A 23,368-nucleotide genomic window follows, 5' to 3' on the forward strand; every position below is an offset into this window, starting at 1 on the left:
AATTGTAAAATGGCACAGGACTTTTTTAATTGTTTTAACGAGTTCTACCAGTACACAAAATATTAATGATCACATTCCGGACACCCTGTATAACGACATATAACATTGCGATGTTACAGACCAATCAAGTAACTTCGGACTTGTCGGCTATGAATTTGAAACAATATTTTACAAAATTTATATCTCGGTTAATATGAAAAGAAAACAAAATAATTTTTTTCTATAAAACATATATACAGGGTGTCTCAGAACTTTGGGACACGGGCTCCGTAGGGACATAGAGCTAAGTGAGAAGAACAAAAAAGTCCTCTACCATAATGTGAAAATCGTAATAGTTTTTAGTAATAACCGCGTAAAGTTTGGCGTTTTCCACGCCCATCGCGGCCTATAGACGCTCTGCGGCAAGCTGTGTGCGTAGGAGCTGAGCAATAACGCGTTTCGCGCTAACTGTCGCGATGGCGCCTTGATGCTTTGACGCCGCGCGACGGTTAACGCGAGCCGCGTTATTGCTCAGCTCCTACGCACACAGCTTGCCGCGGAACGTCTATAGGCCGCGATGGGCGTGGAAAACGCCAAACTTTACGCGGTTATTACTAAAAACTATTACGATTTTCACATTATGGTAGAGGACTTTTTTGTTCCTCTCACTTAGCCCTACGGAGACCGTGTCCCAAAGTTCTGAGACACCCTGTATACATTTTTTAAATATTCCAAAAAGTTACGTTCAAAAACCCAATTTCTATAAATCTTTATATCATATTTATTTCCTACTATTTTTATTATTAATTTTTTCTTTTATTGATTTGATTTTTCTTTTAAGAATAGTAAATTAATTTCATTAGTCTTAACAGACATCATAGACGTTTTACAGAAACAAGGCTATACTGTATACTTTCATGATCGAAACGACATGTGCATGCATGGCTGTAACATCCCTATTAACAGAATTCCGAAATGGAAACTTAGCCTACAGGGAATGGTTGCCGTACAACTACTCCTCTGATATATTATTTTACGTTACATACTTTCATCAATTAATAAGTTTGACGGCTGCATCTATTGTAAATGTCGCCTGCGATAATATAATCTGCGGATTATTGCTGCATATTTGTTGCCAAATTGAAATCTTGGAGTGTCGGCTGAAGAAATCTTTACATAATCAAAGCGATTTTGGCGAATCCGTGCATGTACATAATCACATTTACAAGTTAGTTTCGACACGAATAATTATATATAACTCAATATAGTTACGGTTTAATAATATTTTTCTCATAGGTTCGCATGTGCAATGAATGAAAAATTCAGGTTTATCATTGCCGTTCAGTTCATAGTGAGCACATTAGTGGTGTGCTCCAGTCTTTATCGACTGGCAAAGACAGAGTTAAGCGCGCAATATATTCCACTAGCGTTATATACAATCTGCATGCTGATACAAATCCTCATTTATTGTTGGTACGGGAACGAAGTGAAACTAAAGGTATTGATTAACACGTTGAATACCGTAATGATCATCAGTAATCAGAATACCATTGCGTCTCATTAAGTTACTTATAATTAATTATATTTGAAAAATTGAACATATACGAAGAATGAAAAGTAATAAAAAATATATTACGTTCATATTTGTCACATCTTTGATAATTTAATCATCAAATGAATTTTTATATAATCAACAAAAATCAGTGTGACAATTAATATACTCAGTGTATCATGATCACTTCGTGCTAATAATTAATACGAATAGTGACAATAAAATTTTAGCGAAACAGAATAAAAAGCAAAAGGTCAAGAAAGGAGAAAGAGATGATAGAATTATTTCTTTTTCATTCTGAACAATATCATTTTTAGCTAATGTTCTTTTATGTAATATGTTAATTATAATCTCTAACTATAAAACTTTTTAACTATAAATAAAAATGTTATTTTTGAAATTACATCCATTTATATTCATTTTATAATTTTTATTGCAGAGCATTCAACTTGCTGATCAAATCTTCGACATGAACTGGTTGGTATTAGATAAAAAAATGAAAGAAAATCTTATAATGATTATGAACCGTTCTTTAATGCCTATCGAGTTTTCCAGTGCACATATTCTTACATTGAATCTCGAATCTTTTGGAAAGGTTAGAGACAAATTTACAGTAGTGATCGATTTTGTCAATAAAATTTTACATGAGGAAAACTTATCATTTTTATTATTTTTATTTTGTGACAAAGTCGATTATTAATTTTTTATCAAACATTTAAAAATGATTTAAAAATATTAACATATTTCACAGCTCCTTAAGGCATCATATTCAATATATAACGTCCTTCAACTTATGTAAGACGAAATTGTGTATTAATCTTATGAATAAGATTCAACATAAAGATAATAGTCAAGTTCAAATTAAAAGTAATGTATTTATTGAAAATCCATTAGTGCATGAGCTAATTATCGTAATGAATGACCAATGTATCGGATGAAAAAATACGATACTTTTAAGAAATATATTACTAGTTATTTCCTATATATGTATATGTGTGTGTGCGTACAGAAATCCTTAATATGAAAGATCTTTGTTTTACGATACCATAAACAAATTTCCAAACGTAAATCAGTATATTGTTATGTGTATTTGATTATGATATTATAGATGCTTGTAATAAACATCTTTTTACACGTACATTATTAATGCAGAAATCGTTAAGAAACGATATGCTTGTGACGCCTGGTGTACGTCTGAGCGAGTCCTTCCCGTGAATAGGTTTCGCGATAGGGCTCCGTTGAGACACGACTCGCCGGAGTTTTCCAGAGGCGGGAAGAGATCGCGCTCAATTTATTGCTCTCACGTAGTCTAAATAGTGCTTTATTTAAAGAAGACTTAACATACGTGAAAAATTCTTAATAATATGTATAAGGTGAAAAGAACAGTCGAGGTGCGGTATCGTACCGGTAGATCGTGACCGGTGGATAGGTCGTTTAGTTAGGTCCGGCCGTGATTGACTCCGAGATGAAGCGTCTACGGTTTTCCGCGGGGATCGCTCGCTCGCTAATCGTTTTATCTCGCGGAGGGTGGTCGGTCGCGGCCGTCACCGTTATATTCGCGGCACGCGAGAGTTACGTTAAATCGCCGGTGGTCGAGAAACACCAAGACTACTCGGGTTGATATTGAGCACGCTCGACGAGGATTCGGGAAACGGAGTTATTCGTTTCCCGGGATGGCGAGAACACTCCCTTCTGGAAAAAATAGAGTACTCTCTATTCGGGAGATATTAGCGAGGACACTCGCTTCGGAGGCAATAGAGCACTCTCTATTCGATAAGTATTAGCGAGGACACTCGCTTCGGATGAAATAGAACACTCTATTCGGTACGTATCAGCGAGGACACTCGCTTCGGATGGAATAGAGCATTTTCGATTCGGTACGTATTAGCGAGGACACTCGCTTCGAATGCGGCGAGGACACTCGCTCCAGGAAATGGTGAGCACACTAAAAGATCTCTCTCGATGTTCGTGCCTTATATCGCCCGTACGACAATGAGGGCATGTTTGGTATACTGAAAATTGCAAAGTTTGACGAAATGCACGGATGTGGACAATTTTTTTCAGGGACAACGTTTGCATCGTCATAAAGTTCAAATCTTCCCCTCCAATTTGAAAAAATGGAGTTGTTCTCCATGGGACATAAAAATATATGGACAGAGCATAGAGCTGCGAGGATGGTCCATGAAGGGTGAAGGGAAAGAAATGTATATTATAACGGATATGAGAGACTAAGATAGCGACAGTCATTAGTGTCACGGAATTATATATTTCAACATAAAAATAATTACTGTAAATGATAAAGAAACAACTACTAATATACTATACTATTATACTAATATACTAATATACTAATATTATTAAGGGGGGAACCTGGTTTAAGAAGCTAAAAAAAAGGAGATTTTTATGAATTTTTTTTTATTGACAATGATGCAGTTGAAGTTCCTAAAACTTTGATAATATTTAACTGCCTATTTGAAGATATAAAAAAAATTTTTATATTGTAAAATAATTGCAAAATGGCGCCATGGTGCATCTCTAATCAAAGCGCCTCGCCAACCGAGTTGCCAATCTGCGGGGAAAATGTAGCCTGCAATTTTGATCTGAAATAAAAAAATCAAAAAGATTATTAATTTTCATATATTTTTATTCTATGTGAACCAACAACATGGTTAAAAAACCGTAAAATACAAAACTTTTTAGCACTTGAACAAAAAAATGACATTTTTGAGAAAAAATTTCCTCCGTTTTTATGCAATAACAATTATTTAAATTAATGTTTTTGCCAATGTTTGAGGTCCACATAGAATGGTTGTTCATTTTCTCTAGCTAACGCATTTCCCGTCTATCTCCGGCGGGCCCTGGCGGCCTACTTCGAGGGCAGAGACCTCGTCTTCGCCAAAAAAGGCGGGGTGCAAGGCCGGCGCGCTATGGAGCGCGGTGTTCCACAGGGGTCCGTTTTGGGGTCCCTGTTGTGGAACATCGCCTTCGACCGGGTGTTGCGCACTCCCCTCCCCTTCGGGGCCCATGTAGTCTGCTACGCAGACGATACATTGGTGCTTGCCGAGGGGGAGACCTGGGGGGAAGCCCGCCTCCAAGTGGTGGTAGCACTAGCATCGGTGGTGGGTGAAATCCGGGATCTCCTGGGTCTCAGGGTGGCGCCCCATAAGACTGAATGCATGTTTTTTCATGATGGCAATCGCGGGGCGCCGCCGCCGACCCGGGTCCTCGTCGATGGAGTCCACGTCCGGGTGGGACAAACGATGAAATATCTGGGCCTCACGTTGGACAGTGGGTGGGACTTCCAGGCCCATTTTACGAATTTGGCCCCCCGGGTGCGCAGGGCAGGGCTAAAAGTAGCCAGCCTGATGCGCGCCCGGGGAGGTCCAGGATGGAGAGCCCGCCGCCTTTACGTCAATGTGGTGCTCTCGATGACCCTGTACGGGGCGCCTATTTAGGCGCCCTAGCTGGCGGCCACCGACCGCAGTAAGCGCCTGATGCGCCAGGCGCTGCGGCCGGTGATCATACGGGCCATTCGGGGGTACCGCACCGTATCCCATATGGCAGCGGGAGCCCTGGCCGGCTCCCCTCCCGTGGAGCTCATCGCCGAGGAGAGACATATTCTCTATTGGCGGATGCGTGAGCTCTGCGAGGAGAGGGAGCTAACGGCCAGGGGAGTGAGGGTCCTGAAGTCCCAGGCCAGAGCCCGGACCCTGGAAAAGTGGGCGGACTTGCTGTCCGACCCCCGGGGATTCGGGTGTCGAACGGCCGAGGCTGTCCGCCCCTGTCTAGCCGAGATGGCGGACAGGGCTCGGCGTGGATTAACGTTCCATCTGGTGCAGGTATTGACCGGACACGGTTGTTTCGGGTCGTACCTGCACCGGATCGGAAAGGAACCCACCACACGATGCCACCACTGCCCGGTGCTTGAGGACACTGTGGAGCACACCCTGACGCACTGTCAGGCGTAGGCTCCGCAACGCAATGTCCTCTCCCGGGCGGTGGGGTGCCGGGAGGGGGACATCTCGCTCCCGCACTTGGTCCGGACCATGTGCAGAAGCGAGGAGGGGTGGGGAGCTGTGGCCTCCTTCGCGCGGGATGTAATGTCCTGGAAGGAGGCCGCAGAGTGGGAGCGTCGCCCGGGAGTCCGTCGATGGGAGCGGCGGATAGGGCGGCGCTCCCCTGGGTTGGACAGCGAGCCAGAGGTGGCGCCGGCCGAGGAAAGGCCCCCGATTCCTCGGGGACTCCCTCGGCCGCCTCGGGCTCAACTCCGTACGCGCGGGGGAGGTCGGAGGTAACTGACCTTCCCCGCACGCCTCGGACAAGAAGGAAGGGGGGAGTGAAGGCCCGTTTGGGGACGGGCCTCACTCCTCCGCCCCCCTCGACCGGTGTGCATACTGGAGAGGGGCGGGGAGGGAGAGTGGATGTCCTCTCTCTGTCGTAATCGGGAACTAGAAGGCCAACCTGATCAATCACTGATCGGGGCACCGCGCTCTGACCGCCTCCCTGCGGAGGGGGGCTTGGGAGCGCGGTATTTAAGGCGTGGGGCTCCCATAACGGGCTCGTCTGGGGCCGGGGTATCGGGGAGGGAATGCGGGAGCAGTTCCCCTGACTTCCCCCACACCGGTACGAACGGTAGACATCCCGCAGGAGTTTTAGTCGGTAAGAGTCCGACATAACCCTCGACCCCCCCCAAGGGTCGAGGGTATCCATGATAGATTTCTCCTGCGTGAACAAAATAAAAAAAGCTAACGCATTTTGAATCAAGTCGATTGATCAATTAGTTTTTTCTCTATCTTTCCCGCAGATTTTAAGAAAGTACGAAAATGATATTTCGAGAAAAACGCGTTTAAAGTTTGTGGTACAAAGAAATATCATTTATTGGAGACTTACCACAATCTTATGCTAATCAGCTATACCAGGGCCATACTGCAAGCCTTCAGCTTCTTCATAAAACTCGTTTCGTTGCATTTGCTCCAGTCTACGAGCTGTGCGAGCTTCCTTGGTCGTGCTGCTTCGGCGCCGCTCCCCTCTCGTAACTCGCTGCACATCGTAATTATCAGCGAACATTTTGCATTGCTGGCCGATATTAATTTCTAATAACTGCATTGTTAATGAAATGGCAGCGTAGCCTTCATTAAAGATGCCCAAATTTGCATCAATTTGAACAATTTTAAAGTCCGAATTGAGGTGTTTGGGAGCGATACGCCACACAGTCGAATTGAAGGATTCGTTGGAATTTTGTGTGTGCCCGCCTAAACATCTAGTCAAAAGATCTTCATTGGAAAGATCTTCATAGATCGAAGTAAGGTGTTTCTCAATATTAGGCTTTATAACTAGAGCAGGATGTTTATAGTTTACGAGTTGACCAGCGGCTTCAGCTTTGCGCCATTCGCACCAATTGTCGGCGCCTAAGGGGCAATTTCCATGTTTCGGCTTTTCATCGGTCGAGCAATAGTGGTAGAGTGTTGCCATTATGCTTTTTTTCATATCACCCACAGAATCTACATTTCGTCTTATAGCTAAACCGTAGTAAGTGGTTAATTTTTTTATGACGAGATCGGTCAATCTCCCCTTGCCGCCAAGCTTCTCCTTTTTTTTATATTTCGAAGCCGCGTCCCCATCCGCTTCTGAACATGTCTGACGCACTCATTTTTTTTTACGGGGCAATCTTCACCATACGGATTCAAAGTCAAAATGGACTTATACGTTATTTTTCTATGATTCTATAATAATGTAATGGATTCACAATAATATTATCAGTACTCGCTGTACTTAATTTTTTCGCACTGATGCTCTCGTCTAAATTATCACTTTCATTCTTGGAATGCTGGTTGCCACGAAATCTTCTTTTCGGGCAGTTTCGAAATGCGCTGCGAAGTACTTCTTCAGCCTTTTGGATACATATTTAAAACTGTCAAACGACTTTTGCTAAATAGAAACTCTTTACTCGTCGAGAATCAGAGCAAGACTTTTTTTTTTTGGTAACCCAGGGGGAAATCCCTACCGGATATCCTCGAGCCCTGTGGGGAGCCCGAGGGTTATGTGGGAGTTGCACCCATTAAAACCCTCTGGGGGTACCTTCCTACCCTCTGGCGTGATTCCGCGGTTTTCTCCGGCGTCAATGCGAACTACTTCCGCACTCCTTACACGACCGCCACGCCAGGCCTTACGGTCCTCGCCTTCTGTCCCCCACGCACGACGAAGCCCAAGAGAGAGTGGAGAGGGGAGCGGTGAGCGATCTTACGATCCCCAGTACCCGGACACTTCGGACCCAACGGGTCAAAGTCGTGTCCGGGCTGGAGTACGCTGCTCCGTGCTCAAACCTCTGCTCCACTCCCTCCCCCAGCCCGGGGAGGGGGAATCATTGATGTTGTTATAACTCGACCCAGTCCCCGGACTAGGGTTCGGACTCCATCGGAGCGTGCGTAGGGAACCGAGGCCAGGTGTCGTCTCCCTCTAGAAAAAAGAGGGCCGCCTAGCCCTTGCCGACCAATGCTATAGGCCGGCGGGGGTGGGGAGGATACCACCCCCTCCCCCAACCCCACCTCCGGTGTTCGAGGTGGGGTGAGACAGGTCCGGGCCCAGACCCGGACCTGCCTCCGCTCATCCACCACTCGTTTTCCTCCCTTAATGGGAAGTACGAGCCCGTGGATGTCCTCACGCGGATTTACATCCCCACGTGAGGGGTCCAATTTTGCCCGGTCGCACAGCTTCGCCGATCCTTCCCCCTCACCGCGGCAGGGGGAAGGGCCCCTCTCAACGAGAAGGAGACTACACCCTCCCTCCACCGATCGGGAAAATCTGGCGACCGCTCTGGCTGTTGTCAGCCCCGCCGACACCAGCTCGGCGGTTCCTACTCAGGCGGGTGTGTTACCACACCCGCCAATCAGAGCAAGACTGATCGTTGAAACTATAAACTATACATACGTACACACATATAGACACGCATACACCTACGTGACAATTTATAGGAATATGTAATCAAATATCGTGCCGGCATATAGCGCGTATCTGTATCGGGTGAGCGCGCGGCCCACTTCGGCCCAGCGCTCGTATACTTGCACGACGCTGACTCACCATGTATTCCATAACTTTTAAAATACTTTGAATTGGGCTCTGAAACTTTGGGAATAAATTCTTGAATAGTTTAACTATCGATTAAGCAAAAAAAATTCGAAAATCTTGACTCTATAAACCAGGTTCCCCCCTTAATCAATTAAATTTTTCAAAGTAAATTATTTCTATGATTAAATCTTTTGAATAGAATCCTATGATAAAAGGAATACCACATAATGAAAATAAAGTTAAATGAAATCTTATTATAGTAAAGGGGATAAACTCATTTGATCCTCCTAAAAGATGAATATCCTGATTGTTATTTATTAAATGAATGATTACCCTAGCCCTTATAAACAATAATGATTTAAAAATTGCATGAGTTAAATGAAAATATGATAATAAATTAAATCCTACTCTTAAAATTATTATTATTAAATTGCATGAGTTAAATGAAAATATGATAATAAATTAAATCCTACTCTTAAAATTATTATTATTAATCCTAACTGACTCAGTGTTGATAAAACAATAATTTTTTTATGTCATGTTCAAATCTGACTATTAGACCAGATATAAACATTGTTAATACTGAAATTAATATTAACAAAGTATTTACTTCATTATATATTAAAAATTTATGAAATTTATTTCATAAATTAAAATTAAATTTATAAAATTTATTTCACTACAATCATATAATAGTCTCGGTTGACGGAGGATAATGACGTCTCACGACGTGACAGTAGACCCTAAATATGAGAGACGAAGATGGCCGACGATAGATTCTCCTCACTCTTCAAGGCCAATACCCTGCGCCTATAAAAGCATTTTATACTCCGTCCATATATTCTTACGTCCATGGTGCTACTAAAGCCAGCAGCACACGGTGCTTATTTTCGTATTGGATTGCTTGCTGGATGAAAATACCGCGTTCTGATTGGTACACAGAGGAGACGATTTCCTTGGATTTAATAAATTTTATTACAACCAAACAAATTTGAGCGTTGGAATAGTCGAAACAAACTCATATTTCAATCAACAAATACATTAGTTTGGCTTTTCAAAGAATATATCTTCGTGTCAAATAAAAAATTTGTTTGAAATGAAAAGTATAGTTTATTTGGTTTTAAAACACTATTATTTCATTCAACCAAATTCATTGCTTCATTCAAATACTTGACTTATTTCACTGAAATAATTATTGTATTTGTAGCGTTTATGCAACTTATTACTTTCGATCAAATAAATGTTATTATTAAATGAAGTAATTTCATTTTATCATTGAAATAGTTGTACTGTTCTTTTTCGAATCAATACTTGTTTCATCCAAAGGAATCTATTGTTCCTTTAAACAATTTAAATTATTATGAGATAATAAATCAGACCTGCAAAGTTTTAACCTAACGCCATTGGTTTGAACAATTAAACCCATTATTGTTCCAATTCATTTCATTTCCTTTCATGGCATTTCCTTTCATTTCATGGCATTTAAGCTTTTTCGTGGAAACGTAAGATGCTCGAACTTTGGAACGATGTGAATTATAAATCGTACAAAGTGCGAGGTAAAATGCATCCTATTGTGATTTATAACTTATAATGCTTCCAAGTTTAAGTGACTTACGTTTCTGCGAAAAAACTAAATGCCATGAAAATAGAAGAGTTGAGATGGCAGCGGGCCTGACTGTCAAAATCAACGTCCTAAGGTCGTAACTTTCTGCAAGTTTCTAATAAATTATTAATACTTTGTAACTTTCTAAGTTGCGTTGCTCCTATAAAACTGAGTTTACTGAATATTATATTGAATAGATGTTTTTTTTAATTATTGTACAAAACGTGTAGGATATAAATCATAGTAAATATTTTTTATTAATTTTATATTAGGAGTACAAATAAGTTTCCGCCATTTGACAAAAGATGGCCCCACCAGAAGGTTATGTTGAAATTGTCAGATGTAAAACGTAATATCGTAAGTTTGGAATTTAGTAACAACATAACCTTGAAGTATTGGTGACTCCGTATTAGCATCACATAATTTTTCTCGTGCGAAAATGTCAAGTTTTGTACCGAATAAGCGCCATTTGCGAGAACTTTTGATTTACTTCTTTAATTTGAAGAAATCTGCAGCTGAGGCGCATCGATTGCTTGTAGAAGCATATGGTGAGACTGCTTTAAGTGAGAGAAGTTGTCGTGAGTGGTTTCAAAAGTTTAAAAACGGCGAGTTTGACGTGGAAGACAAAGAACGTAGTGGAAGGCCGAAAGTGTACGAAGACACGGAACTGGAAGCATTATTGGAGGAAGATTCGTGCCAAACGCAAGATGAACTTGCACTTACATTAGAAGTGACTCAACAAGCAATTTCACATGGTTTAAAATCGTTGGGAATGATTAAAAAACAAGGAAATTGGGTTCCATATGAACTAAAGCCGAGAGACGTTGAACGCCGATTTTGCACGTATGAAATGCTGCTTGCCAGGCATAAAAGAAAGGGTTTTTTGCATCGTATAGTCACTGGTGATGAAAAATGGATCCACTACGATAACCCAAAGAAGAGAAAATCATGGGAACCACCTGGCCATGCTTCAACATCGACAGCCAAACCGAATATTCGTGGAAAAAAACTCATGCTGTGTATTTGGTGGGATCAGCTTGGTGTCGTGTATTATGAGTTGCTCAAACCGAGCGAAACCATTACTGGAGCTCTCTACCGAACACGATTAATGAGATTGAGCCGAGCACTCAAGGAAAAACGCGCCCATTACTACTCCAGACACGACAAAATTATTCTGCTACATGACAACGCTCAACCACATGTTATAAAACCGGTCAAAACCTATTTGGAAACGCTTAATTGGGAAATCCTACCCCACCCGCCATATTCACCAGACATTGCCCCTTCCGATTATCACTTGTTCCGGTCGATGGCACATGGCTTGTCTAAGCAGCGCTTTACATCATATGAAGATACTAAAAATTGGGTCAATTCGTGGATAGCCTCAAAAGATGAAGAGTTCTTCCGATGTGGTATCCGAATGCTGCCAGAAAGATGGGAAAAAGTAGTGGCTAGTGATAGACAATACTTTAAATAAAACGTAATGTACCGTTCTTTCACAATAAATTCCTAATTTTTTATAGAAAACGGCGGAAACTTATTTGTACTCCTAATATAATAGTTACTTTCTAAGAGAGAAAAGAATGTCAACAAAAAAGAGATATTTTATTGTACAATTATCGAAAAAAATATTACTTCAGCATATAAAACAAATTAAAAAGATTTGCCATTATGTGCATTAATCATAATGCTTTTGCAAGAAAACATTACAGGTAAATAAAAAGACAATCCATTCATAAGAATAGTATTTTATTAAAAACTAATGTACATTGACACTTTAAAACATTTGTACTTCAAAATACATTTTTAATATAAAAATCATATTGAATTAGGACATTAGAAACGAGGAGTGAGCTATTATGAAGCAAGAAGCGAACTATTATGAAAATTCTTGAGAGCCATTCTCGAATCAAAAGTTATTTGTATTATGAAAAAACACTTGAAGCATACTTATAAAACGATCCGAAAACCTATTTCCATTAATAATTAATCAACAACTATAAAATGACTGATATGGCAAAACATATTTTCAATCGGACGCATATGCAGTCATTTTACATGACCATGCCTCATCAGTTATTTGATAGTCGTTGATATTCTTTACAAAAAAATATAATGCAGTATATAATTCTGAAAATAAATACAATACGAAATATAAGATGAATACCGTTAGATTTTCAGATGTTAATATGACAATTTCAGGTGTAGTGAGTGTATATAATGCTGCTTGCAATTTTTTTCGCTCTCCCAAAATACGAATTAATTCTTTCATTTCGTCATCATTTAATGATTGTAAGGTACATATGTCTTCAATTTTATGTTCTGCAATATAAAATATTGAAATTATAACAATTATTTTTATAAATAAGAGTCATATATACAATTGCGTTGTCATTCAAATAGATATATTATAAATGATAAACTTTGTTCATAAATCATATTCATCATACATAAGTATATACCAGTAAACATAATCACGCAGATGCATTTATAGTGATATAAGTTATCAATGAGAATTGTAATTGATCAAGCTATATATCAGTATTCAATATCTTTATATATATCTGAGATAAAGTACTTTGGTTTAATTAAAGCTAGGTATAAAGTTTTGAGTTAAATCTTGTAATGAAATGCAAGATGCTTCGAGTAACAACTATTAATATAGGAGAGTTCTTTAAGACAGTGTCATACTTATTATGGAAGTTATATACAATCATACATTTGTTAGTCTATTCAGATATGTTTGTAAAAGGTGAACTTATACATAAATCACATATTCATCATATATATGTATCACATACAGAATAAATAGAAGCAAATGTCCCGGTCATTTGCTACGGCCAATGATTTGAATTATCAATAAAAATTGTAATTGATTGAACACGATGAAGATAGTCTGCAGGCATTTCAATACCTACATCTTCATATGATTCAGTTTAGAGCTAAGATCAAAGTATATACGCTTTGATAATATGGAATGCAAATCAGACTGATGATAGCCAAATCATATAAAGATATAGACATTGAAATACACACAGGCCATCATCATTCTGCTCGATCAATTACAATTCTCATTGATAGCTTATATCATTGGATAAATAATTGGGACATTTGTTTGTATTCATCCTGCATGTGATACATATATATGATGAATATGTAGTATATAAAGTTTACCTTTTACTGACATATCTACATTGAATAACAAATGTGTACAATTTCATATCAATCACAATCATATCACAATAAATATAATACTAACCTAAAAAAACTCTCCTATATTAATAGTTGTTACTCGAAACATCCCGCATAGTATATGAAAATATATATTTCAATCACAAGATATTTAACTAAAAACCTTATACCTAGCTGTGATCAAACTAAAGTATTTTATCTACGATACATATATACAGACACTGAATACTGATACAAAAAGTAATATTTTATAGCCATATAACGGGTTGATCAAAACCTCGTAATATTAAATCAATATAAATAAGAATCACTTATGATGTAAGTGTACTAATATCGTACTTATCAACAAATCTTGGTAATAATTGTGTTAAGCAACATGTTCGAAGAAATGCCATGATATTCATATTTTCACTCATAATAACTTACTGTTACACTGAAATATCTATAACGGTTTTACTAAACGGACCGTTGCCGTTCGTTTCGTTACTTTTGTCTACGCCAGGGGGTTCAAACTCGCTTCTTGTGAGAAGGGGATGTGGGGACTTTGAGCTCCCCAAAAGCGCACGCATCCGTTTTCCGTGCGGCGCTATAGAGCGCGCGCAAGTGTCACTCGTGCGGGAAAAAGGACCAACGAGTCAACAGTAACCGTTGGAAGCGCACACAGAGCTCACGAATATACGATCGCTAGTTCATAGTTAGTCATTCCTTTTTTGTCGTGTGTGACACCGCGAGATCTGCACGCGGTCGCGATTGTGCGAGAGCGGGCAGGCAGGAGCATCGGCTCCGTTCGACACACACACACATATACATACGAGTCCCGCAGTGGCTCATATGTCATGCGAGCGCAGAGAACTATTTTTCTTGTTGTAAACGAATAAGTTGTACCTGTGACTCACGTGCTCTGCAGCTGGCAGGCACGTGCGCAATAAAGGGACCAAAGAAGAACACGCCTAGGTTGATTTAGGAACCTACCCTCCACTTGCATCAGCGAGAGAGCAAGAGGACACAAAAACCCTAAATTGGTGACCCCGACACCTAAAATTGGTAACCGGACAAGACTCGCAGTGTAACAAAAAAGAGAGAGACATTGTGCTATTCCAACGGACCTTCTGGCTGAGGTCACCTTGCCGACCGGGAAAAATTCAAACTTCCTAAAAATTGAAAACATTTGTCCGCATCGGGTGATCCCGCCGCCATCGGACAACTTCGCCTCGAAAAAGGTCAGAATCGAGCTGTGGTTGGTCGAAGACTCGGTGCTGTGCGCGTAGTGACTATCGGCGCATGCGTGACAAACTCTGATTGGTCGAAGACTCGGTGCTGTGCGCGTAGTGACTATCGGCGCATGCGTGACAAACTCTGATTGGTCGAAGACTCGGTGCTGTGCGCGTGGTAACCTTCGGCGCATGCGTGACGGACTCTGATTGGCTGAGACTCTGCTCTGCGCATGCAGTCATCGTGAGTGTGACACGTGCAGTTCCACAACGGTAAAAATTTTTGATCAAGTGCACACTCTTTCGCGCCTGTTTCGCATCGCGAAGCCGCACACGCACATTTCAATCAGTGCCTGAAGAAAAAAACTGCGTACAATCGTATTCATTCCGTGAATCCGAACAGACACCATGTCGCTACATCACACCCCTCCGTCCAAGGGATCGGAGCAGCCACCCGGCACACCGGCAAGGCAAAGTCACATCGAACTACCTCACGGGAGTGCATCCCAATTGGAGCCGCTCATTGACATGGGGCCTCCATTCAACGACAGTGTCATCGAATCTATTACAGCGTGTAAGATTCCATCGTTTTGGAAACAGCAGCCTGCTCTGTGGTTCGCGCAAATAGAATCTTTATTTCAAATACATCGTATCCGCTCTGATGACGGCAAATATCACCTTGTCATCGGTGCACTCGACGCTGAAGCAATTCAAGAGATAGCGGACATCCTGACATCACCACCTGTCATTGACAAGTATGTCACTTTAAAAACGCAGTTACTTGCACGTTTCGCAGATTCTGCAGACAAGCAGCTCCACCGTTTACTCACAGACTTAGAGCTTGGCAACCGCAAGCCCTCACAACTCCTCCGTCACATGAGGACACTGGCAGGCGACCGAGTGTCACAGGACATCCTGCGAGTGCGCTGGCTAGCACTTCTACCACCCGGGATACAGCGAGTCCTCAAGATCCTTCGGACAACCTGCTTAGAGGACCTCTCAACAGTTGCAGACGAGCTCATGGAAGGCTCTTCTACATCCCAAGTTCTTGCAGTTGCTGCACCACATTCACCGTCACCAGGTAGACTGGGAGCTGCAGCCTCTGCCGACACCCAAACCATTCAGCAGTTAGGAGAAGCAGTAACCACCATGCAACAGTCCGTCGCACACCTGACGACTCTGCTCGAGCACCTGTTGCCTGCTGTTGTCCACCAAGGACAGCCCACCCAGCGTCAACGTACACGTTCCAGGTCGCGCTCTCGTAACACTCAGCAACTAACCAGGCAGTGGTGCTATTACCACCGCCGCTTCGGTGCTGCTGCGAGACGATGCCAGCAGCCGTGCAGCTTTACACTCCAAGCTACCAATGCAAATGGCGCGGGAAACTGACGTCGCTGCCGTCGACACAGGCAATCGGCGACAGCACAACAGCGCCTAGTGAGAAAAGACTCCACGTTTTTGACAGAACCACGAATATTAGGTTCCTGGTCGACTCTGGATCCGTCGTTTCGCTGATTCCTCGGAAGTGCGTGCACAGGAAGCTCACTCCTACCGAACTACAACTATTCGCCGCCAATTCATCAGCCATCTGCACATTTGGCCAGCAGCCGCTCACCCTCGATCTCGGACTTCGCCGCGCATTAAAATGGTCGTTCATCATTGCTGATGTGAACTCAGCGATCATCGGAGCTGATTTTCTCTCACACTACGGTCTAATCATCGATCTCTCTCGACAACGCCTTGTGGATCCAAAAACCAGCCTTGCCACACAGGGTCAGGTATGTGAGACAACCATTTTTAGTGTCTCCGCAACCAGTCAACACAATCTTCCGAACTCACCACACCGAGAGCCATATGCCACACTACTGGACTCGCATGCAGCAGTCTTCGCACCAAGGCCAACTCCTTCAGCGATCCGCTTTGACGGGATCACGCATCATATAGAGACCACAGGACCTCCAGTGTTCGAGCGTTCACGACGACTTCTAGGTGATAAATTGGCAGCCGCCAAGGCAGACTTCGACCTTCTCTTACATCTTGGGGTCGTGCAACCTTCACGCAGTCAATGGGCGAGTCCGATACACATGGTGCAGAAAAATCAAGGTGGCTGGCGCACAACAGGTGATTACCGGCGTCTAAATTCTCAAACGGTTCCAGACAGATATCCGATTCCACGAATAGAGGACATCTTACAACAGCTGCACGGAAAAAAGGTCTTTTCCACGCTAGACCTAATCCGAGCGTATCACCAAATTCCTGTTGCACCGGAAGACGTCCCCAAAACCGCTGTCACGACACCTTTCGGCCTATTTGAATTCTTAGGCATGCCGCCTGGACTTCGAAATGCCACGCAAACGTTCCAACGGCACATGGACAATATACTGCGCGGGATCAACTTTGCTGCATGCTACGTAGATGATATCATCATCTTCTCAGACAGCCATGAAGAACATCTTCAACATCTCGATACCGTTCTCAGAGTGCTCCAAGAGAACAACCTTCCAGTCCATGCGACCAAATCCTTCTTTGGACAGGACTCTGTGCGTTATCTCGGCTACATTGTCTCACAGACTGGACTTAAACCACCACTCGACAGGGTAACAGCCATTCAACAGTTTCCAAAACCCAAGACCATCGCAGATCTACGTCGCTTCTTGGGGATGGTAAACTATTACCGGCGAGTATTGCCGAATGCCGCTCAACAGCAAGCTCCGCTAACCAAACACCTGAAGGAGGCGAAGAAGAGGGACAAGCGAGAGATTCCCTGGACAACGGAGACAGAGGCTGCGTTCCAGAAATGCAAGGATGCATTGACAGCTGCCACACACTCAGCCTTTCTCGCTCCAGATGCACCTCTCACACTGACGACCGATGCTGCGGACTCCGCTATAGGCGCGTCACTCGAAAAGCAGATAGACGGACACTGGCAGCCACTTGGATTCTTCTCACGGAAACTCTCTCCAACCGAGCAGAAGTACTCTACATATGACCGAGAGCTTCTTGCTGTGTTCGCTGCCGTCAAGTTCTTCAGACACATACTTGAAGGAAGAGTATTCCAGGTACGGACAGACCACCGACCGCTAATATACGCTTTCAGCAGAAAGGCAGAAAAGAGTTCGCCACGCCAGCTAAGACAACTGGACTACATCTCGCAGTTCACCACGGACATAGTCCATGTGAAAGGCGAAAACAACGTGGTTGCAGACACGCTCTCCAGGATCAACGCAATTGAGATGCCAAGCACACTCTCAGCAGAAATCATCGCAAACGCGCAGGAAGCAGATCCAGAACTCGCAGACATCGTAAGATCCACGTCGCTCGAGCTGAACCACCTTCGAATCGAAGAAGAAGACATCTGGTGTGATGTCTCGATGGGCATCGTACGACCGTACCTACCACAACCACTTCGACGCAAAGCATTCGACGTCATCCATGGTCCGGCTCATCCGAGCGCTCGCTCAACGCTGAAGTGCATCAAACAAAAATTCATCTGGCCAGGCATCAACCAAGATGTTTCTCGCTGGGCACGTGAGTGTTTACCGTGCCAGCGATCAAAAGTCAGCAGACACAACAAACCACGGCCTGAATATATCGAAGCAACGGACAACCGATTCAATCACATCCATTTGGACCTGATAGAGCTACCGCCTATACGAGGTAACCGCTATTGCCTCACAATCATAGATCGTTTTTCTAGATGGCCAGTTGCACTTCCACTACCGAACATTGAAGCAGACACTGTAACATCCGCTCTCTTCAATCACTGGATATGCAACTTCGGGACTCCACTGACGATCACTACGGATCAGGGAACGCAATTTGAATCTGCACTCTTCCAGTCATTAGCGCGACTAATTGGTGCAACTCGGATTCGCACTACGCCGTATCATCCACAAGCGAACGGACTCATCGAACGCTGGCATCGCACCCTGAAGGCAGCACTAAGATGCCATGCACCAACACCGTGGCCAGACATCCTACCAACCGTTCTTCTTGGCCTAAGAGCATGCGTGAAGAGAAGATCTGCAAGCGTCTCCAGCAGAGCTTCTCTTCGGCACAACACTACGGTTACCGGGTGAATTTTTTGTTCATGAGGATCCACCGGCTGATCCGTTTATATTTTTAGAAAAATTCCGCGAATACATTCGTAAGATCCGTCCAACGGCGACAGTTCATCACACGAACGCGAAACCGTTCGTTTTCCGGGATCTGTACACTTGTTCGCATGTCTTCCGTCGCATTGACTCTGTTCGCCGGCCGCTCGATCCGCCGTATTCGGGTCCTCATCGAATAATCAGGCGCATAACAGACCGTGTTTTCGTGGTGGATATCAATGGTGAGGAAAAAACTCTATCAACAGAGTCGTTAAAACCCGCGTTCATAGTGCTGGAGAACAACGGCTCTGAACAGCCGCAAACGAGTGATCCGCGTCCGTCCACTTCATCCGCGCCACAACTCAAAACGTACGCGAAAAAGAAGAATGTTTCGTTCCTCTCTGTCTAGAGAGGCACTGAGGGGGGAGCACCTGTGGGGACTTTGAGCTCCCCAAAAGCGCACGCATCCGTTTTCCGTGCGGCGCTATAGAGCGCGCGCAAGTGTCACTCGTGCGGGAAAAAGGACCAACGAGTCAACAGTAACCGTTGGAAGCGCACACAGAGCTCACGAATATACGATCGCTAGTTCATAGTTAGTCATTCCTTTTTTGTCGTGTGTGACACCGCGAGATCTGCACGCGGTCGCGATTGTGCGAGAGCGGGCAGGCAGGAGCATCGGCTCCGTTCGACACACACACACATATACATACGAGTCCCGCAGTGGCTCATATGTCGTGCGAGCGCAGAGAACTATTTTTCTTGCTGTAAACGAATAAGTTGTACCTGTGACTCACGTGCTCTGCAGCTGGCAGGCACGTGCGCAATAAAGGGACCAAAGAAGAACACGCCTAGGTTGATTTAGGAACCTACCCTCCACTTGCATCAGCGAGAGAGCAAGAGGACACAAAAACCCTAAAGGGACATTATTTTCAGCGCCGCCTGGAGCACCAGCCCGGAAGTAATGAACTAAGGAACGAGTGGTGGGGAGGTTGCCGCCATATCAAGAGGCACAAGAGGCAGTGCCTATTATTACGCGAAACTGCGAATTGAAACGAGGTGAGATATTCATATCTCAGGAATGGCTGAACCGATCGACGTTTTTCAGTCCCAATCGATTCAGCCTTAAAAAATAGGAAGAAAAGTGTTCTTGTGCTTTTTGTGTACGTTGTCTCTAAGTGGAGATATTTTAAGATTAAAATCTGAATCACAGAAATTACGATTCAGTAAGAAAGTAAGAAAGAAACGCTAGACCGCCGAAGAGAGGGGATTTGTGCTTCTCGTTTTTCCGACACCAGAGGCGTTACGAGCGCTCTGAAGATGCAAAGAGCAGCGAGTGCGAGTGAGTAAGCGATAGAGAATAAGAGAGAGAAGAATAGACCGCCGAGGAGAGGGGATTTGTACTTCTCGTTTTTCCGACACCAGAGGCGTTACGAGCTCGCTGAAGAAGTAAAGAGCAGCGAGTGCGAGTGAGCAAGCGATAGGGAATAAGAGAGAGAAGAATATCGGGTTGGTAGAACAGGAGGTGAAATAAAAATAAAATATTGCTAGTTTATTTATTTTATATATATTATATTATACAGCACGTGAATTCGAGTCAAACACGAGCAACGTGATTGCAACGTTGGTAGTTTACGTCGAGCAATGAGCGACAGCGAAGGTTTGACAATCGCGCATTTCGGTTTTGAAGCTTCCTAACCTCAAAGATATCACAATGCTGCGCTCACATTTTCGACTGAAAGTTGACTTGTCCAAGTTTTTTCACGATGTGCGTCGGATCTGCTAAATTTTTATTGATTGATCACAAAGATATTTGGCATAAGAGAACCATTTCATTTGTTGTTGAACGATGCCAAATATCTGCCGATGGAGAATATTCGCATTCTCATCGAAAATGAGACGATCAAGTAAGTATAATTCTTTTAATATAAAGTTTTAAACTTAACTTTTCATATATTTTTAGTTCAAATAGGTTTTATGTGTTTATTCATTAATATTATTTGTATGTCATTAATAGATAGAGTAATCCCTGGATCTGGCATATAGAACGAAGTTTTAAATGCATTAGTTACTGTATATCAGATAACAAAAATGTATATCAGATTACAAAAATTTCTGTAAGGTTAAAGCATGTCACAATATTTCACACGGTAAGGTTGTCGAAACAACAAATGTTATGACTGACAAAATAAGAATAAATGCAAGTAATGGATTGGATATATCTGACGATCCTTTGAATGATACAGATTCAGCTTTGATATGTTAGTATATTTTATAATACAAGAAATGTAATGTTTACTACTTCAATTGATTATACAGAGGCAGATGCAGATTCATCCTTTCAAAGGTTACAGATTACAGTAATATAAATGAAAGTTGTAATACATTCAAATTACAAAAAATAAATTATATGAAAGAATATTAAAAATAAATAAAAGATAAAAAAATATATATTTTAATAAGGTCGTCGGCCCCTTCTTTCTCTTCGTGCGCTATATCTGGACAATTTTCCAATTGCTTGTATAACAGATAATATAGTTTGTCTGCGATATCTGCCACCGATGGAGGATATTCACATTCTCATCAAAAACGAGATGATCAAGTAAGTATAATTTTTTTTAATATAAAGTTTTAAACTTAGCTTTTGATATATTTTTAGTCCAAATAGATTTTATGAGTTTATTCATTAATATTATTTGGATGTAATTAATATAATCTTATTCTTATAGAGTAATTCCTGGATCTGGCATACAGGACGAAGTTTTAAATGCATTAGTTACTGTATATCAGATACTAATAATTACAAAAATTTCTCTAAGGCTAAAGCATGTAACAATATTTCACACGATAAGGTTGTCGAAACAACAGATGTTATGACTGAGAAAATAGGAATAAATGCAAGTAATGGATTGGATATATCTGACCCTTTGAATGATACAGATTCAGCTTTGATGTTAGTATATTTTATTTATATTACACTAAAACAAATTGAATCTTTATAATATAATTAATGAATTGTATTTATTTTTAGTTAATAATACAATAAATGTAATGTTTACTACTGCAATTGATTATACAGAAGCAGATGCAGATTCAAAGGTTACGGATTATAATATTCACTTATATATTATATATTATTATTATATAGTATTTACTGTTTTTTGCAGACTTTGAAACTTGTCGATGACTATATACCTCAGATATCCAATTTTATAACAGGCGAGGTATTAAGTTCCTGTATAAGATAATAAATATTGGAAACGTGTTAATATATTATACGTATAATAAATTATTACATATACAGAGTGATTCAGACCTCTCGTACAGCCTTTTTATTTCGGAAATAGAACATTTTAGAAATAAATATTTCAGACAAAAGTTGTAGGGCTTCAAAGGATCTACTTACTGACGTTATGAATTTAACCTTGGTCTTAAATGGATATCCCAATTTTTTATTATATCATCTTTTTCTAGCAATTAATTTGAACAACTTTTGTCTGAAACATATTTTAATTTTATTTAAGGAAAATTTAATAATTTAATAACTTTTTCAATATTTAACTCACGATATCTCGCTAACTATTTGTCAGAAAAAAAGTGGTACTAGAATTTTTTGCTCTATTTAGTCTCAAGAATATATTGTTACAATAGCGCTTAACTTTTGTTTGCTGATTTTTTGAAATTTCAAAATCATCAAATTAACCAAATTCATGGCGCTATTGGAACAATATATTCTTGAGACTAAATAGAGGAAAAAAATCTAGTACCATTTTTCTTCTGACAAATAATTAGCGAAATATCGTGAGTTAAATATTGAAAAAGTTATTCAGTTTTCCTTAAATATGTCATAAAATATTAGTTAAATAAAATAATGTTTCAGACAAAAGTTGTTTAAATTAATTGGTAGGAAAAGACGTTGTAATAAAAAATTCGGGTATCCATTTATAAGATTTTCATGTTGATCTTGACTGGACTTTTCAAGGTTATCCCCAGGTTAAATTCATTGCATCAGTAGATCCTTTGAAGCCTTACAACTTTTGTCTGAAATATTTTTCTCTAAAATGTTCTATTTTCGAAATAAAAGGGCTGTACGAGTGGTCTGAATCACCCTGTATATATAATATTATAAAACTTACCTTTTTAAACAAAAAGGTAAAAAAAAGCTCCAAATACAAGTGCTATGTGTACTGTGACGTGGCAGCCGGGAAGGCGCCCGTCCCAGGGCGAACCTTCGGCCCCTAGGCGAGGATGCGGGGGGGGGCGGACAGTACATCGCGCGAGAATTGCGGGGGGGGGAGAGCCGCATTGCTCCCCCCCCGTATTAATTAGTGTTAGCAATAGGAGCGTGCAGGTGGAACGGTCCCGCGTCCCCGAGCTCTGTGCCCTTGGACCTCTTGTGCCGCCCATCAAGACCGGAGGGACCAGCGGAAGAAGGAAGAGGACGACACCCCTCGACAAGACCGCCACCCCAGGTGAATGCGCTTCTTTATGAGTAATATTATCGATTCCGTATCGCCTTGAAAGATTCTCGCTGCCGATTCCGTTGTCCACAGGCCCGCAGGGATATCGCGCCAAACTGTCGGTGTTCCCGTGCTCGAAGCGTGAGCGTCGGCTAGACAAAGCCGGCCTAGACGAAGAGACAGCGGGAGTGCGAGCGAGAGAGAGAGAGAACGAG

General features: G+C 41.9%; 1 protein-coding gene across 1 annotated transcript; it reads left to right on the forward strand.

The window, feature by feature from the left end:
- The first annotated feature begins 873 nt into the window (after window positions 1–873).
- LOC105189846 (odorant receptor 94a) lies at window positions 874–2,490 on the forward strand. The gene is made up of 4 exons (XM_011152202.2): window positions 874–1,207; window positions 1,276–1,477; window positions 1,971–2,126; window positions 2,283–2,490. The coding sequence occupies exons 1-4, from the start codon at window positions 897–899 to the stop codon at window positions 2,328–2,330; spliced, it is 717 nt and encodes a 238-aa protein (XP_011150504.2). The 5' UTR covers window positions 874–896; the 3' UTR covers window positions 2,331–2,490.
- Window positions 2,491–23,368: the final 20,878 nt, after the last annotated feature.

This window comes from Harpegnathos saltator, unplaced genomic scaffold (assembly GCF_003227715.2).
Source record: "Harpegnathos saltator strain DR-91 unplaced genomic scaffold, Hsal_v8.6 scaffold249, whole genome shotgun sequence".
NCBI classification, from domain to species: Eukaryota; Metazoa; Arthropoda; class Insecta; order Hymenoptera; family Formicidae; genus Harpegnathos; species Harpegnathos saltator.

Excerpts from the sequence above, each read along its gene's own strand:
- LOC105189846 (XM_011152202.2), top strand. The coding sequence starts at position 897 with ATGATCGAAACGACATGTGCATGCATGGCTGTAACATCCCTATTAACA. Across the intron at positions 1,208-1,275 it reads GTACATAATCACATTTACAA|GTTCGCATGTGCAATGAATG; the intron begins GTTAGTTTCGAC and ends TTTTTCTCATAG. Across the intron at positions 2,127-2,282 it reads ATCTCGAATCTTTTGGAAAG|CTCCTTAAGGCATCATATTC; the intron begins GTTAGAGACAAA and ends CATATTTCACAG.